Source organism: Neopelma chrysocephalum, unplaced genomic scaffold (assembly GCF_003984885.1).
Source record: "Neopelma chrysocephalum unplaced genomic scaffold, ASM398488v2 Primary Assembly neopelma1_119, whole genome shotgun sequence".
In the NCBI taxonomy this organism is placed as follows: domain Eukaryota; kingdom Metazoa; phylum Chordata; class Aves; order Passeriformes; family Pipridae; genus Neopelma; species Neopelma chrysocephalum.
This window is the reverse complement of record NW_020897781.1, coordinates 7929192-7945854: the sequence shown is the minus strand read 5'-3', so window position 1 is coordinate 7945854 and position 16663 is coordinate 7929192. Positions and strand designations below refer to the sequence as shown.

The following is a 16663-nucleotide window of genomic DNA, read 5'->3' as shown; positions in this document are numbered from 1 at the left end:
GGATACCCACGGAGGACCACGGCCATGGGGATTCCCCGAACAGGTCAGGAACTCCCACCAGGGCACGGCCAGGAGTCCGACGGGCTCCCCCCTCGATCCTGTGAGCGCTGGGGGAGCGAGGCCCCCGCCGGGCGGGCAGCAGTGTCTGGAAGGAGCCTGACACCCCGCAGGCTCCAGCCCAGCGCCGCGGGTGGGAGGAAGCTTCCCAGAAGACGGAGAGCTAAAAAAAGGCAAGGCTTGGAACAACCCAGGGCTGCCAGCTATTTATTCTAGCATGCCTGTATGCTGCAGAGCAGGAGAAAGATATTTTAAAGCTGCTGCAAGGAAGCTTCGTCTGTCTGCCTGGGTTTGTTGATCAAAAATCCAATTACCATCCCTGAGCCCTGCATCACCTTCAGCCAAGTTCTTCCTAAACACACTCCCCCAAGGCAGCCAGCCCCCTCATCAGAACTACACTGAAGCAGATGCTTGGAAAAAAGGCTTAAGCACCTACAGAACAGGAAGAGTTTGGTGAGCATCCCCATCTCACACTCAGTTTACTTCTATCCACCCCTAATGAGAAATTCCTAACCAGCTCTAGCATCCAGGGCTCACCCTTCTCCACTCAAACTCTCAGAAACACTCACCCCTCTGGGCTTACAGATCTCACCTCCTACCAAAAAAGCACACCCCACCCTCCTCTTAAAAAAAAAAAAAAGCAACCACTGCAATCTGTGTTCTTGGATATGTATTTTTTACTGAAAAAATCATTCATAAATTAACAAATACAAAAATGTACAAACACATGGGTAAATAAATGTAATGACACAAAGGATTGCTTTGCTGAGAAGTGTGTGTGTGTTGTAAAACACTAATCTTCAGTGCAAAAACGTCCCCCCGGCACCTCTTAAAAACATAACAGTAAGCTCAAAAGCCATGATGATGGAAAGCTACTGGAGAGTTTGGAGCCACTTCTGATGGTGAGCGGCCCGAAGTGCGCAGCTGTTGCTCAAACGGTACCTCCCTTAGAGAAGCAGAGCTTTACAGAGAATTAACTGTCAATAAATAACTTTGCAAATAAAACCCACGTGGCTCATTAAAAAAAGAAAAAAATGAAAAAAAAAAAAAAATCAGCATCGCCCAGGACCTGCCCTCCAGCAGGGCTGGCTGACGGCGCTGACGTGGAAGGGGCGAACGAGTGGCCTTGTTGAACTTCAGCTGCCAGAATATGTACAAGTTCTCCTTAATACGAGAATTTTTACACCATAACAGCACATGCGCTTGACAGTATGTTTTTAACAGTTACATTTACTATACAGTATTTGACATAGCTGATAAGAGTAACAGTGCACATTTTCAGATAATCCACATTGTAGAAAAGGGGGGAAAAAAAAAAACCACAACTCAACGTGATTAGAACGAAGGAACAACGAAGAGGATGCTGCTGGGGATGGACCCTTCTGTGCCAACCGCAGAACGCAGTTCTGAGCAGAGGTAACAGCTTTTGTAACAGCTTTTGTTCCACACAAGGTGTGACGGGTGTCAGGGACTTGGAAGGCTGAGGATCCCGACTAAGGTAGTTTAACACCTACTCACACACACATGCATGATTCCGGGGTAGTGAACTTGGACTAGTTGAAATACATTCCTTGTTTGAAGCACCATTAAACAAAGACAGATTTCTAGCAAGGTCTCAAGATGAAAGAAAAGAGGGGCAGGGCAACGCGGGTTCAGCATCCGGAAAGGGTCCACGTGAATTGAGAGATCGAGATCCCGAAGCAAAAGTCTTTATTGCTGTATGCGCCAGAAAAAGCAAATCCTCACCTCTGCCTATAAATAACCAGGCTGAATTCCCTCGGGAAGCAAGTTTAAAGCACATGTAAGTTCAAAGACTTTAAAACCTAAGTTACAAACTCATCAGCGCTTTTCAAGGGCAGGCTCGCTGTCCTCTCATGCCGGCCGATAAGATCTACACAAGAACTCGTGTTTTCTAAACTAACGTTTTCTGGATACAGGTTAGGAATGCCCTGGGCAGTCACACCCACCACAGATGCGTATGGGGATCATACGTCCACGGAACTGAGAAAACAATGTAAACCATGAGAAGTTAAGGAAACCGAAGGCAAACAACGCAATGAAAAGAGTTAAAGTACTTCAGAGGTCAAGTACCCACCCTTGTTGTGTGGAAATACAAACTCAAAACAACGCCCCATGTATTTACTTTTAAGTCAGAGAGGTCCAGTGGAAGTGGCTGTGTCAGTGCTGTGTAAGGGCTGGACTGTGTCCCTGGGGACAGGGCCTGGAGCCCAGTCTGCCCAGTCTGCCCAGTCTGCAGCTGTGGGGAAAGGGGGGATGGCATTGGATGGCTGGATGAGTTGTCAGACCAAGCTCTGGTTCCCAGTCCTCATGTTTTTATGTGTCCTTCATGTCTCTCCCTCTCACTGACCTGTGACCCTCTGCCCCACTGGCTGTGCCTGTGCTACTGCCTGTGCTCTGCCTGGCTCTGACAGCACCTCCGTGTGCTGCTGGATTTACACAATAAATGCAGACTAAACCAACCTCCCGCACCATTCCGACACACCGGGGGTGATGGCAGGACACTGCTGTCTGCAGAGGGCTCGTGCAGCTGCTCCATCCCCAGGACAGCACATGGGCAGGGGCGGCCAGCCCGGGGGCCACACTCCCCCAGCACTGTGGATGGGAGTCCTGAGCAACCAGGCTCACACTTGCCACGTGGGATACAGAGCAACAGGCAGGGGATTGTATTCCATATGGCTTTTGGATTCGTTTGCACATCATCTTGTAAAAGTCACAGAAGAGGGAATTTTTTCATAAATATTCCCATTTCCTCACTCCCCCTGGAAAAAGCCACCCCTGTGGTGTCTGGAATGAGCAGTGACCCAGCTGTATTTCTAACCCACTGCACTGGAAGATTCAGGGCCCTGTCCCACAAACATTTCTGCATATGCACAGCTGGAATCATGCAAGCAGTCTCACTGGCTTAAAAGGGAACACCTTGCACAAGTACAGTGATGCACACACACGTGTTGACAGAACTCAGGACTAAAATGGGTGACCGCATGTAAACCTCTAGCTTGGACTTGAGCCATAGGAGAAAAAAAAAAAGGGGCAATTTACACAGCATATTTACACTTACACTTCTTTAAGAAGCGATTCTGTTGTATATACTTCAAGCAGGTCATTTAAAAAACCCCACAGACACAGAACGGCATCAGAAGTCGTCTGATCTCCCACCAGGGCAGTTGCCAACCAAACTGCTCCCGACGGTCACCGTCAAGAAGCCAGAGTCCCTCAGCTGAGCCGCTTCCCAGAGGAGAAAGCGCATCCGAGGCGAGTCCCAGTGCCAGAGATTGCTGGAGGAGGAATGTGGAGATGAGAGCAGCAGGTCGAACTGTTGTCCTGAAACCCAGAAAGCAAGTGGCAGAAAAAAATTAAGAGGCTGCTGAGCTCGCTGCCCGGGTGTCGGGCTGGATTGGTACAGCTAGGGCAATTTGTGCGTGCACTTTCAGCCTCATTCTCCAAAATACTGTGATCCTTCATTAGACAAAGTGTTGCTTGTCCTCGATAAACCTTGGAAAAGAAAGTCTAGCGTGGTGCTTTCTTGGTGAAGGGCAGAGCAAAGTTATTTTCTCCTCTTAATATTCGGGCACCAGAGCCAGCTCCGGTGTCAGGTTAACAGTGATGTTCTTATACAAGGCGTCATACGTGACGTTTGGAAAGTAGTTCAAGTTATTGAGGCCGTCCAGGGCTTGCCTTTCTTTTGACTTCCTCAGCAAGGCGTACCTGTGCAACGAGAACCAGAGGCCAGAGTCACTTCCACTTGTCCCACAGCACCCTGCAAACTCCTCCCAGTGCTACCAGAACAGCCTTCAAAGAGCCTGTCCCAGCAGCAGCTACAAAACAACAAACTTCTGAGCCCTTAATAAAGGGAACCATCACATTTTAAATACTCAGTGTTGGTAAATATTGGAAAATGCCAGAAAAGTCCATCACTTGATGAAGGGCAAAATGCTCGCACAGCACCCAAAGCCTGCTCCCATTTCCAGGAGGGAGCTGAGCTTGGGCATCCTGCAGAGCCCTCACCAGCCACACCATCCCAGAGAAATGCAGCTGGTATGTCCTTTCCACTTTTAAGAAACCAGACACAAACAAGAGCAGAACTAAATGGCTTTAGTCCGAGGGATGGGGGACGAGGAAGTAAAAGTAACAGAATGATGGTTTGGGGAAGGAAACTGCAGCTGGTGCACAAAAACAGCCTCAATCACATTTAGGGGCAGCATGATGAGACATAAGGGGTAAGAGTGGGTGCAGCTGTTGGCTCACCAGGTGAACTCTGCCCTGCCCATCCTCCCCTCCCACCACATGGACTCACAGCTCCTGCTGGCACGGAGCCTGGGCTCCTGGCTGGGGCCAGGAGGAGACCAGGGAAGTGTCAGGAACCAGAGCTCAATCCCACTGCTCTGCCAGCCTGCCACACTCCAAGGGTTTGACTAAATACGGCTTTTTAAGCCAAAAAGCAACTTCTCTTTTTCAAGAGTGAAATGAGAGAAGCATCTCTGGCTGGCTGCATCCTGTCCAACAACAGAAATGAAAAGCACGGCTAAAGATGAGTCTCAAATGGAAACTCCCCTAAAAATGAGTCTTCTGCAAAAAAAGACCAGCAGACAACTGAAATCTCTGCCAGCAGCTGCCTGGAGCCCCTCTGCAGAACAGAGCTCTCACACTGCTGGTCCAGTAGATCCTCATCTAGAAGTGTTAATTCCTGCAGTTGTTTGTGAAAAAGGTATTTCTCTGGTTTTCTGTTGCACAGTTTTCAGAAGACTTAAATTCTACTGTGGTCTTCAGGCAAAAGCAGTCAGTCAGGCCTTGTACTCTCCAAAACAACCTTGGCTCTGGGACAAAGGGGTTGGAGCCCTCCTGAAGAGCTCCAGGGAGAATTTATCTTTTTGAGAAAAAAGACGAAATGGTCCCAACAGTACTTGGAGAAACACTGAAGCTTTTCTACATCTGGCATTATCCACCACTGTTCCCCTGCAGATACAGGACAGGGCCCCAGCTTGCCATGCTGACAATCCTCTTTTGGATGGCATTCAGCCAGCCAAAGCTACAAAGCAAGGACCCCTTGTCACAGGGATGTGGGGTATGAAATGTAGGGATGGAGGAATCCAGGCAATGCTCTGCCTTCATCTCCCTCAGTTAATTTCCTTCAGGAGTTCAGGCTGTTACTGCCTTCAAACAGCTGCAGGGAGCCTCCTACATGGTAAAGACTCTTTGTGAAGTGCTTTAGGATTCTTAAAAAAATTTACTTGCCTTCCTAGGAACTGCACTTCTCCTCGATGGTGGTGGGGAATTGATTTGTATTTCCCTGTGTCTCCTTCTGGTCGAGTCACCGAGTAGCCTGCATACTGCACTCTGCATTAGAAAGGGGAGAAATAAAATAAAATAAACAAAAAAAATCACCAGTTGTGTTTGCTGTGCTGGCAGCACTTCCAGGGCTGCACCATCAGTGCTCCTGAGGCTCCGGCTGCAGCTCAGCCTTCCCACCCCCAGAGAAGCCGTGCAAACCCCCCACTCCAGCAGGGGCTCTGGGCAGGTCACACAGCTCCCAGCACCTCAGGGCTCCTGCTCAGCTGTGACCAGCCTGAGCTCAGCAGTGTGGGGTATGTGCACAGAGCCAACCAGTTCCCAACCAGCACTTCTCTGCTTCCCACCCACTGCCCGTGCAGGCTGGAGCGGCCCCTGTTCCCACAGAGCCCCCACGGCTGGGATGGCTCTTCCCCAGCCCAGGGGACACAGGCACAGCAAGCCCAGCCTCTGTGTCAAAGATGACAACTGTCCCCCCACAGCACGTGCCAGGCTCAGCTCACAGAGCCACCACCAGAGCCCCGGGACGCTGGCTGTGCCCAGCCCATACCTGTTCCAGAGGTCGTCGTCTTCTCCTCCCCAGCCCCAGAAGGCATTAGGAAATCCATTGATCTTCTGGAACTGTTCGACAGTCAGGCCACTCACCCCCCCGAAGAACTCGTTGTACGGGAGCCTGAGCAGGAGGGAAGGGGTCAGTGCAGAGCCCCCTGGCACCGCAGCTCTCCCGCCTGCCCAGGGGAAAGCCCGGGCCCTGCGGATGCTCTCTGCTATTCCCTCTCATCCTCCCTTTGCACAAAGCCTGGGAACACACCCAGATTCATCCTCTGCCTTTAAAAAAGATAAATAAAATCTAACCCTGGCTCCTTAGCTGTTACAGTAGCGGGGAGGAAGAACACTGCTTACAGGTACATGTACTTATCCAGCTTGGCTGCGAAGTGCCTCGGCATCTGCCCACACCCGTAATAGTTACGGTCGTTCTCTGGGATGTGGTCCACGTCGTGAAAGATGAGGCAGTCCCAGTCCAAGTCCTTCATTGCTTCCCGAAAGCCAACATTGAAGAGCATGGCACGGTTGAAGGGTTGGTTTCCAGCCTAGGAGGCAGAAAGTTCCTTCTCAAGGGGAGTCCCTACAGTTTGTGCATCCTCAGCTTCGTCTAGAAAACCACAGAGGGCAACCAGCTCCCACATCCGCACCACAAAAGGAAGTGATGTATTGGAGCAGACTAGTGAGATCAACCAACGGTGAAATATTCACTTTACAGGACAGGAGCTGAGGTCTTATTACTCAGACACTTGAAAAAATCCCCAGTTTTGATCAATCTTTTTAAGCTAGAGCTGAATATGGAGGTATGTTTACTGGGTGGATGAAACCAAACAGCTTAAGTGACAGGTTCATGTACACATCCAATGATAGTCGTGTTTTACGTTCACTGAAGTCTTCTAGATACTGCCCAAATAAGAAATGTCTAACTCTGGTCAGGCATTTCCATGCCTAGGGGATGCTCCCTGGAACTACTGCAGGGATACACAAAAACAACATTGTCTAAACTGCAAATACCTGGTCCAAAGCCGTTTTAAAAAAAATAACTCCCACAAAACAGAATTAAAAAAAAAAACAAAACAACAACAAACCAAAACACTGTATCTCTGTTTTTCAGATAAAACCAGACATTTCTGGGCACATCTCCCAGCTGTGCCACTTATAGGCTGAAACGGGACAACTTACGTACTGCAACATGACCCCTAAACGTGCCAAAGGTTAAAAGATATGCTCTGGCAGGGAAACTCCTCGGGACACAGCACAGAGCCACACTTGGAGCGCTGGCAGACACGTTCTTAGTGCAGCACGTCCCCAGTGGCTGCTGCCCCGACCACCCCAGGGTCACTCACTTGTTCCACAACGTAAAAGGCGAACTGTAAACGTTGCCGCTGCAGCATGGGAATAAGGTGTCTGAAGAGGACAGGAAGGTGCTCGTATCGATTGCGGAATGGGATCAGGATCGCCACCTGAGGGGGAGAGGACACGGCTCTTACTGCGCCGCACCAGTGGCTCCCACTGCCAACCCCCGGGCTGGGGAGCAGCACTGGCTGCTGCGGGGTTATAGGAGGGGGAGCAGGACTAAACAAGGTGTCTCAGCTCTCCCACGTAGGGCTGAGCAGCCTGAAACCCTTTCAACTTCCACAACATGAATATCCTATTCACGTTTTGAGGGATTGTTGCTTTGGAAAAACTCAACATCACCTTGAGTGAAAGCGAGACCTGCAGTGCCCCTTTGTCACCTCTGCCCAGCACTGGGGACAGCAGGAGTGGGGACACTAAAGCAGCCCTTGAGTTCACCATTTCTTCCCTGGGCACTGCAGCCCCACATTTCAGAGCTCCTCAGATCATTCTTCTGAAGCTGCAGCACATCAGAGATGTTCCCATTAACTTCTTCCCAAGGCCTGCCCGGGGCTTCCCGTCCACCCCACACTCACAGGGACACGGGGCTGCCCAGCTCCCAGTTACCTTCCAGCGAGGCAGGCAGTCACTCGGCTTCCAGTGGCCTCCCAGCTTGATGGAAGGGTCTTTAGAGAAGAACTGGTGGATGTCCTCCATGGTGATCTCGCTCATATTTACATCGATGGGGCCCTCTGCAGAGCAGGAGAAGCAGAGGGGGGGTGAGGGACTGCTGAGGTCCTGGGGTGGCTCAGTGTGCTTGGGGCAGCACTTTGCTGCATCGCTGCCCTCCATCCCCAGCACTCAGTGCAGGCAGCTTCTTCTCTTCCCCAGCACCAGCAGAAACAACTAGGAAATGATGCTGATGGTGACATCTCCACCTCCTTGGCAGCTGGGCTCTGCTCAGCCTTTGTAGCCACTGTGCCATGCAGCTCCCTGGCAGAGACCCACACCATCCCAGGTACCCCCTACCTGTACAGGTTTCCAGCAGAGAAAACCACACATCTCAGCAGAGAGCATTTCCCCCCCTCTTTGGAAACATTTGCCCTCAAAAGCCTGATTTCCCACTGCAGGATGGTTTTGGTGGAAGCATTTCTCCCAGCTTCAGCTCCCTGCGGGGGGGTCCAGACTGTTTCCCACAGCAGCCCTGGCACAGCTGTACCTGGCACAGCTCGGGGTTGGGACTGGCAGCACTGCTGAGGCACAAGGGAGCCACCCTGCCGCCACTGGCCCTGGAAAAGGGCTGGCAGAGCCTTTTCACCAGCTCCCAGCACACAATCCCTCTTTTGTTCGTGTTTGCCAAGCAATGGGCTCCTGCTTCGGCAGGGAGAGGAGCCTCCAACACAGCAGGGATTAATTCCTGAGAGTGGGTAAACAATGATTTCCCAGGAGGGAACTGGGCTCCAAACAGCACTTCCATTCATCCCCAGGTGCCTGGCAGGGAAAGGTGCAACACTGGTGAAACTGGGAATGCCACTACTTCAGGGGGAGCAGGACGGGGGCACAGGGCTGTCAGGATGCTACTCACTCATAGAAGGGAGCCTCTCGGGACAGGTGTTGTTGGGGAAGTAGGTAAAGTCTTCAGGAAGAAACGTTGTGGCTTGCAGAAAGGTGTCATTGTGGCTCAGATCAAGAGGATAATCTGGGGAATGGAAAAAAAAAGAGAAAAGTTTATACTTGAGCTGTAGGTCTGCTATTTCCATCCACCTCCCCATGCCACTGTGAGCAGACTCCAAAGTCAGCCATGGCTGAGGATGTTCCCAATGGCACAGCTGTGTCCCCAGTGGCACGTGCTCTAGCCTTGCAGCCCAGCCGGGTGCTCATCCTCATCCTGGGGCAAGTGGCTGCAGAAGCCCGGCTGCCTCAGACAGCACCACATCAAAGAAACTTTGGCATTTGCTGGCCAAAGGAAGAATTCTGAGCACTACCTTTAGGTATCACAAACAGTTCAAAGCAAAGGAGCACGTGGCTCTTGGAAGTCAAAGCTACCTTGTGCCTTGTCCCTGAAGGACCATGGCACAGAGAGAGGGGATGTGGTCCTCCAGCAAGTGTGCTCCTTTCCCAAAGAGCTGAGAGAGGGAAGTCCACAGGCAGGATGCAATGCCAACCAGGACTGTCAGTGCAGTATCCTACACAGGGAAATCCTGCCTGGAATCCTCCTCAAAGGATCAATAAAAACTATCACGTTACACACAGAGTTTCCTGTGCTGTGCACCGTGCAGGAGCAGGGCAGGCCCTGTGCCCCAGCAGCCACAGCAGTGCCCAGCATGTTTCTCCAGCCTCCCCACTGCCTGCATCCTTTGACCTCCTGGGCAATGCCCCTCCAGCCTCAAATAAGCAGTACCCACACTATCTTGAGACTCAAGATGGACTGTAAACGCAACCTAAGGGCTTTTCAAGTACAATAGATATTACTTTGGATGCTTGATACTGCTGTAAATTTCCATAAGCAATTTTCCCCTTAAACTCCCATCACCAGAGCACACTCTCAGTACTCAGCCCAACTGACACGACATGTTGGAGCTCAACACCCTTGTTTTGCACTAAGGGCTGCCTTTTTTGCTTGTGGAAGCATAGAAGTGACCCCTCTTTGTCTCACCAAACAGGAAACCTATTATTGCATCTATTAGGAAATGCTGGAAAAGTTGTAAACTTACTTCCTCAAAAAAAGAGGAAAAAACAACTAAGGGCAAAGAATAAATGCAGATGGATGGGAACAAGCACACTGTGTTTGCAGCAAACCACCCTGTGCTTGGTTACCTTGCCATTCAGGGGAGAATACCACATTTTTAAGGAACCTGCCCAGAAATCAAAGCCCCAGGTCCCAGGAGGACACACACAAGACAGCGCTGCACAAAGAACTGCTCCCTGCAGCCCCTGGCTGGGGTATGAGTGATGTGTGGAGAGGCTGTGACTCAGAAAGCAGCGGCAGCCACCTCCTTCCCAGAGCTCCCATGCGGCTGGAGCAGGGACAATCTGAGGGGCCACAGGGTCTCCTACTGCCCAAATTGGTTTGTGACCTGTGCCAGCTCATCCCAGCAGCAGCATCCCTTTCCCTGGATGTGCAGGGTACCCTGCCCACTGCTGCCTGCAGGGTAGGGTGGGGCAGAAGCAATCAAGAGCTGCTGGGACAGCCAAGGCTTTTGCTGGGTCCCTCCCTGCAGCTGTACTGGGCAGGTTTCCTCTCCCAGCTGCCACACTGCCTCACTGCCCATGGCAGCGTGGGGACAGTGCACTAACCAGCCAGTGCCACCCCTCCAGACCCCACTGAGGCACCAAAAACACTCAGGCAGGGAAGATTCTGATCCCAGTGTTAATGTAATCCTTGTGGCCACAGCACCAAGTGACTTCCAGATGTCACTGCCGTCCATCCTGAGCCTGCCCGACCTGCCTGCCAGGGAAGGCTGCCAAGGACAGTGTAGTGCTTGTCTGTGAAACCATCCTCGTGGCCAGAGCTTTGGGGCCAGGAGGGGCATCCACACGAGCCTCTGCTTGTCTGTGAAACCATCCTCGTGGCCGGAGCTCTGGGGCCAGGAGGGGCATCCACACGGGCCCTGCAGCTGGGACGGACGGGGACGAGGTTCGAGCAAAACCCGCTATTTCAGAAGCAGCAGCAGCACTGGTATCACTGGCACTACAAGGGTAGGTAACCAGTTCTCTGCCTGCTGAAGGAGCACACAGCAGCCTTTTGGAGAACTCAGAGCCCCATGGGCCAGGGCTGCAGTGGGATGAAGGCTCCCCTCACAGTAAGCAGCAGAGATGGAGTGTCTAACCCTCGTCCCTTCAGGGGATCAGCTACTCCCTCACCCTGCCTCTGCTTTACTTGATGTTTCCACTCTTAAAAATAGCCCAGGCTGGCTGCCCTGGCTGACCTCAGCAGGGAGAGGAGGTGACCCGGGGTGTCCCTCTCCTGCGTAAGTCAACGATTCCCCTCCCGTGCCCATCCCCAGTCAGGGCACAGCTGAACTGGTGACCACACCATGAGCTCCTCAGCAGGCTGGGCAGCAGGGACACGGGCAGTATTTTTGTTAATGAGGAAATAATCTCGCCTTGTAAAACTCTGTCAGCCTCTGCTGCTGAACCCTCCCAGGGGAGGAGCAGAGCTGAGCTCCCCCACCCTCTGCCACAGCCTGATGGCAACAGCACTAGCGTGGGGCAGAGGTGACAGGCCAGCAGGGAAGGTGTCACCAGCCCAGCAGCAACGCCTCAGCCTGGCTTACACACAGCCACGAGCATTTATGCCTCACTGTACCACATTTACACCACAACTTGTAAACCTGTTTATATATATCTGGATGATGAGCAGGCTGGGAGGGGGAGCCTGTGCCTCCGCTCCCTGCATCCTGCCCAAAGTTCAATATATTATTTGTGGCAGATCTCCAGCCAAGTCATCTCAGTTCATCCTTGCATGGGAAGAGTGAAGCTTATGAGCACAGGCTCTTCCACGTGCACGGAGCCAGAGCTCTGCGCAGGCGCACGCCTGGGAAGCAATTTTTTAAATATGAAACCTGATCCTTGCACTGAATTTGAAAGTGTTTACCCTCAGACTGCTTGAAGCTACAAGTTGAATTCCTGGAAAGCAAAAAGGTTTTCAGTTCAAATCCCATCATTTCAGATTTTCACCCCTTATACAAGTTACAAGAATTTGAATTTTTTATATAAACAGAAATAAACATAATTTATATATCTAGTGTATATATACATAGTATTCATGTATATATTAGGTATTTTTATGTTACATATCTATTTTTATACATATAAAAATAAAAGAGGCAGACAATTAATCCAAGTTCCCACCCTGCATTTACCAGCATAAATTAATTCCTTTGACTTAATTTTCAATGGAAATGGAACCTTTGACCAAAATCACAATTGTTCAAGAAATACCTGAGTCATTGACGCTGCTGTTCCTCTTGGCATAGGCACTGCGGACCACCTGCTCGTACACCTGAGCTCCTATAGTTCGCATGTTCTCACGAATCATGATGCCCTGGGCTTGCATCATGAAGAGGTAGGTGTTCACTGCAAGGGAGGAAAAAGAAAGGGATATTTCCATCGGCATCAGCTTTTGTAGGAAAGAGAAATCGGCATCTTTTGGAACCAATCCCAGCCTTCTGTTTGGTTTCAGTTCCTTCCTGCCAGGAGGATCCTTGGGTTGCACATGCCTCGGTTGCCCGACGGGAGCTGGGAAGGGCACGGAGTCAGGAAGCGGAGGCGTGAGGCACGTTTGGAAACCCGGCTGGTTAACGAGGGAACGTACCCAGCCAGACCTGACAACCAGGCTGTAACACAGCACTGCAGCTTCAACAACAGCACCTTTTGCTCCTTAATTAGGGAGGCTTAATTAGGAAATATCATTATAACAGGAAACCAAGCTGCGTGCCTGGAGAAGGGCAGTCGTTCCCAGGCTGCGGCACCCAGGGCTGACATTTGCTTGGCAGAGATACCCCAACAGGCACCACAAAGAGCATCCCTGCACCAGGCTCCGAGCCCCTGGCACACCACACGCCCTGGGGCAGGCAGCAGCACAAGCCCTGGGTCCCCAGGGCAGCCCCCAGCCAGGTTTCTTCCCCCTCTTCTTTCCTGCTGACCCCGTGCCCTGGCACAGCTCAGGCTGAGCCTGCTTAGGTTTCAGTTTAAGCTGACACCCTGCTGGCAGGGCCAGGCCCCAAAGCAAACAGCAGCAGGCACAGCCCTGCGTCACCAGCAGCTCCCATGGGGACGGCAGGATGGCCACCCCCAGGGACAGCAGGACGGCCACCACACACGCCACAGCACCCCTCACCAGCACCACTGTGCCAGCCACAGCCCCTCGGGGGGGTTTTAGGGTTAAGAATAAAATGGGGGAAAAAAAAAGAAAAATCTTGATTTGCACATAGGGAGGAGGGGCAACCTGGAAGGCCAGTTCTGCACCAGTAATTAAAAAAAACAGGTCAAAAGATCCCGCGGGAGGGATGAAGAGGGCACCGGGCCAAGGAAACAACAGAGACCCTGCTCAGAGGAGGGCAGTGGCTGATGTAATGTCACCAGGAAACATCCATAACAGACAGGTCACTTCCACAGCAGGCATATCACAGCCTGGAACCAGTGGCTGCCAGTGCCAGGAAGGCACAGTCACGGCTGGAGTCCCGGGAACACAGATTAGATCCAGCACTGCAGGAGGCAGCACTGCCACCACAGAGTGAGGGTCCCCCACCCCACCCGGGGGGACACACACTGCTGGACCTGCTCTCCCCTTCTGCACCCACCTGGTGCAGAATACATCTGGAAAGGGTGTCCAGATGTGTTTCCCAATCCCAACTGTATTTTAGTTTTGCACAGTAAAGTATTTGAAAGGGGGATAGAGCCCCCTGCCATGCCCAGCTGCTGCCCGTGCCCAGCCTGTCTCTGAGCCATGGGGAATCACCAGATATTCAGCCAGAAAGGGGTCAGCTGCATGGAGTGCTTGACAACTGCCTTTAAATGTGATTTTAAATGTCCATGTCCAGCCCTTCGCAGTGGGGCCAGCGATGGCACCTTAAGCCAGCAGTTACAGCAGCAAGGAGCAGGAGGTGCCTCAGCCAAAGCTGCACCCAAAACCTCTCTGCTCCCCACCTGTTCTGGGGGCAGCTCTGCAACCCAGAGTGAACACTGGGTCAGCTGGTGACAGCTATGACATCAACTTGTGCTCTGGTGCAGCTCCTTGGCCAGATACCCCTGTTTCAGTGACAGCGAGAGGTACAAAGTGCTGCTCCTGCTCAGAACAACAGGGAATTTGCTCCAGCAGATGCCCAGTGATAAGGCTCAAGGAAAAGCTGGCATTTTGATGTGGCATCACAGGCTAGAAACAAACACAGCTGATATTCCCCATGCGAAGCCTTACATCCAGTCCCAAAACCTTCACAAGCTCACACTCATCTCCAGCTCAGAGCTCATCACCTCCCAGCACCAGCAGCCCAAAAACCAGGGTGCTAGTCAAGAGCTTCTCTCCTTTGCACGGAGCAAAGGGTGGCTGAAGCCACTCAAGTGAGATGTTCTATCAGGCCCAGGTTGCTGCTAAGGAAAGGGGGGCAGCAATCCTGCACCTTCTGCCTCGTGCAGAGCTGGAGTCAGCGGCAAGGCACAACTCGCTGATGCTGATCAAGTAATTTCACTTTTTACTTCATTATGCTTTGACTTGCTGGGTAGAGCAGAACCAGGCTTGGTGAAGCATGAAAGAACAGGAGACACAAATCAGCATCCAATCCCTGGTTAATTTGAGGAAGAGGGAGGTTTGTCGGGCGCAGTGAAAGCGCCGTTTGTTCCCCTCCACGCCAGGCAGACGGAGCAGGGCCTCGCCACAGCCACATGACACGGCTCGCTGGGTTGGGCTGCTCTGAGCTGCAGCAGGAATCCTGAGCAGACTGTCACAGCAGCCACCATCCCAGGGGAGCAGGGGCAGGAACAACACCGGCTTTGTGTCAGGCAGCAGTTGCCTTTGCACGTGTGAACCCCTTTAAGCGGGTGATTAAGGAGATACCTGGCCAGGGATGAGCTGTGCCATCAACACGCCACAAACCCAAGAGCCCCCCATAACCCCACCAGCCAGAGCTCCTTCTCCTACCCCTGAAACAAAGTGGCTGCACGAGATAAGCTTCACAAACACTATGTTTATCCAGAACATGCAATTCATTCAGGTCAGAAAATCGGATTTAAAACACACTATTGCAAACATTTCACTCCCCGTGTGCACGTGGCGCTTAGATCAGCTCCACGGGGCTGCCATGTCCAGGGCTGGGTCTGCACCAACATTTGGGAATTCTGAGCTCAAACCTCACCCCTCCTCTATTTACTGCACTTCTAATGAGCAAATTGGTCATGTTTTGAATTTACTAAGGCTGACCTGGCTGACCCTAGAGAGCTGTACCCAAGAGGCAGCGTTTCCCAGAGCCACCACCAGCAGGGATGGAGATGCCCATCACCCCTGAGCTCCTGCAGACACAGGCTTGCAATGCACTGGGCCTGGACTGTGGCTCAGCCAGAAAGCTGTGTTGTGAGATACTGCTAATCTAATCACACAGGATGATCCCCAAAATTACCCTGGCCTTCTGCCTTTCTTCCCTTTGAGCACGCAGCACTTCAGAGCACGTACACACGGAGCGATAACAGCCCAGCTACAGCCACAGGACAAGGACAGGAGAGTGATGGGAGAGGTGAGATGACCCTTTGACTATCAATTTCCTGCAGACCCTCACTGCCCACACAGAAAATGAGCAAAATTTAAGAATCCATTTGCCCAAATGACTGCCTTGAGATTATTCTTGTTGATTCATTAAAGGACAAATCAACTCCACTGTGATTTAAACACATGGAAACCACGACAGCTTGTCAGGAACCACAGCAGAGGCACACGGCTGCACCCCAGGGCTATGGACCACTCAGAATGCTGCACCCTAACTCCCCTGCTCACAAGAAACAGGGAGGGCAAGTGCTCACCCCAAGCCAGCAGTGGATGCAACAACTTCAGCCTGGGAGGTAAAGTCCAATTATATAAATGAGTGCTGAAATCTTCCTGTAATCATTTCTCTGTTAGTATTTTCGGAGCACTTCTAATCAAGAAACAGCTGACTCTCTCATGGAAAATTAGTTTTGTCATGATGATATGTACTAGAAGAGGCAACAGAGTAATTTGCAGCTTGGGAGTTGATTTGGAAGAGGACTGAGTGTGATCCACGCCGGCTGCAGACACAGGAAAGGGACAGTCCTGACACATCTCACTCCTGACCCTGACACGCTTCCGCCGCCCACGGAAAGGACCTTCCTCCAGCAGCCCCTGGAGGGGGGATGGCAGGGGGATGGCAGGGTATCCTGAGCCCCGTGCTGGGAGGGACAGTCACTGGGGCAGGGATCAGGAAGAGGGGCCGGGTGGGCTCACAGCAGCCCCGCATGCCTGCAGCAGTATCAGCACCCAGCACGGCAGCCAGGCTTTCCTGAGGAAGGAGCAGGTCTTCCTCTGCTTTGAGATTTACAGCTTTCTGTCACATTCAGCAGTTTTACTGGTTCATTAGTCCACCCACGCTGCAGAAGCACACAGGGGCTGTTTGAGTTTATCGTGGTCTCACAGCTCTGTGCAGCCTTCTCCCGCTGGCAGTCAGAGCCCAGTCCCAGCAAGGGCAACCCCTGCCAGCCCCCAGAGCCCCCATTTCAACCAACACAGTCACAAAACAGTGCCCAGCTAGAGAAACTGGCCCTGAACACTCAGCCAGACTCTCGGAGTGGGCATGACAAGCCAGCAGAGCTTGTAGGACACCTCATGTGGGAGGTGTGGCACAGACCTGGGAGGGGTGACGGTCCCACAGGCAGCAGGGATGGGTGCCCAGGTCACCCCAGCACCCTGCCAGGGCGG

General features: G+C 52.0%; 1 protein-coding gene across 2 annotated transcripts in view; it reads right to left on the bottom strand.

The window, feature by feature from the left end:
* Window positions 1-716: 716 nt before the first annotated feature.
* B4GALT5 (beta-1,4-galactosyltransferase 5) overlaps window positions 717-16663 on the bottom strand; it is a 46326-nt gene continuing 30379 nt past the window's right edge. The window contains exons 2-9 of one of the 2 annotated variants that reach the window (XM_027697468.1): window positions 12187-12321; window positions 8828-8941; window positions 7870-7994; window positions 7254-7370; window positions 6268-6455; window positions 5915-6037; window positions 5311-5412; window positions 717-3783 (exon numbers count right to left, since the gene is read on the bottom strand). In XM_027697468.1, the coding sequence (XP_027553269.1) occupies window positions 3636-3783; window positions 5311-5412; window positions 5915-6037; window positions 6268-6455; window positions 7254-7370; window positions 7870-7994; window positions 8828-8941; window positions 12187-12321 (1052 nt within the window). In that variant the 3' untranslated portion in view covers window positions 717-3635. The remainder of the gene's footprint in view (window positions 3784-5310; window positions 5413-5914; window positions 6038-6267; window positions 6456-7253; window positions 7371-7869; window positions 7995-8827; window positions 8942-12186; window positions 12322-16663) is intronic. The other variant, XM_027697469.1, reaches the window with a different exon arrangement.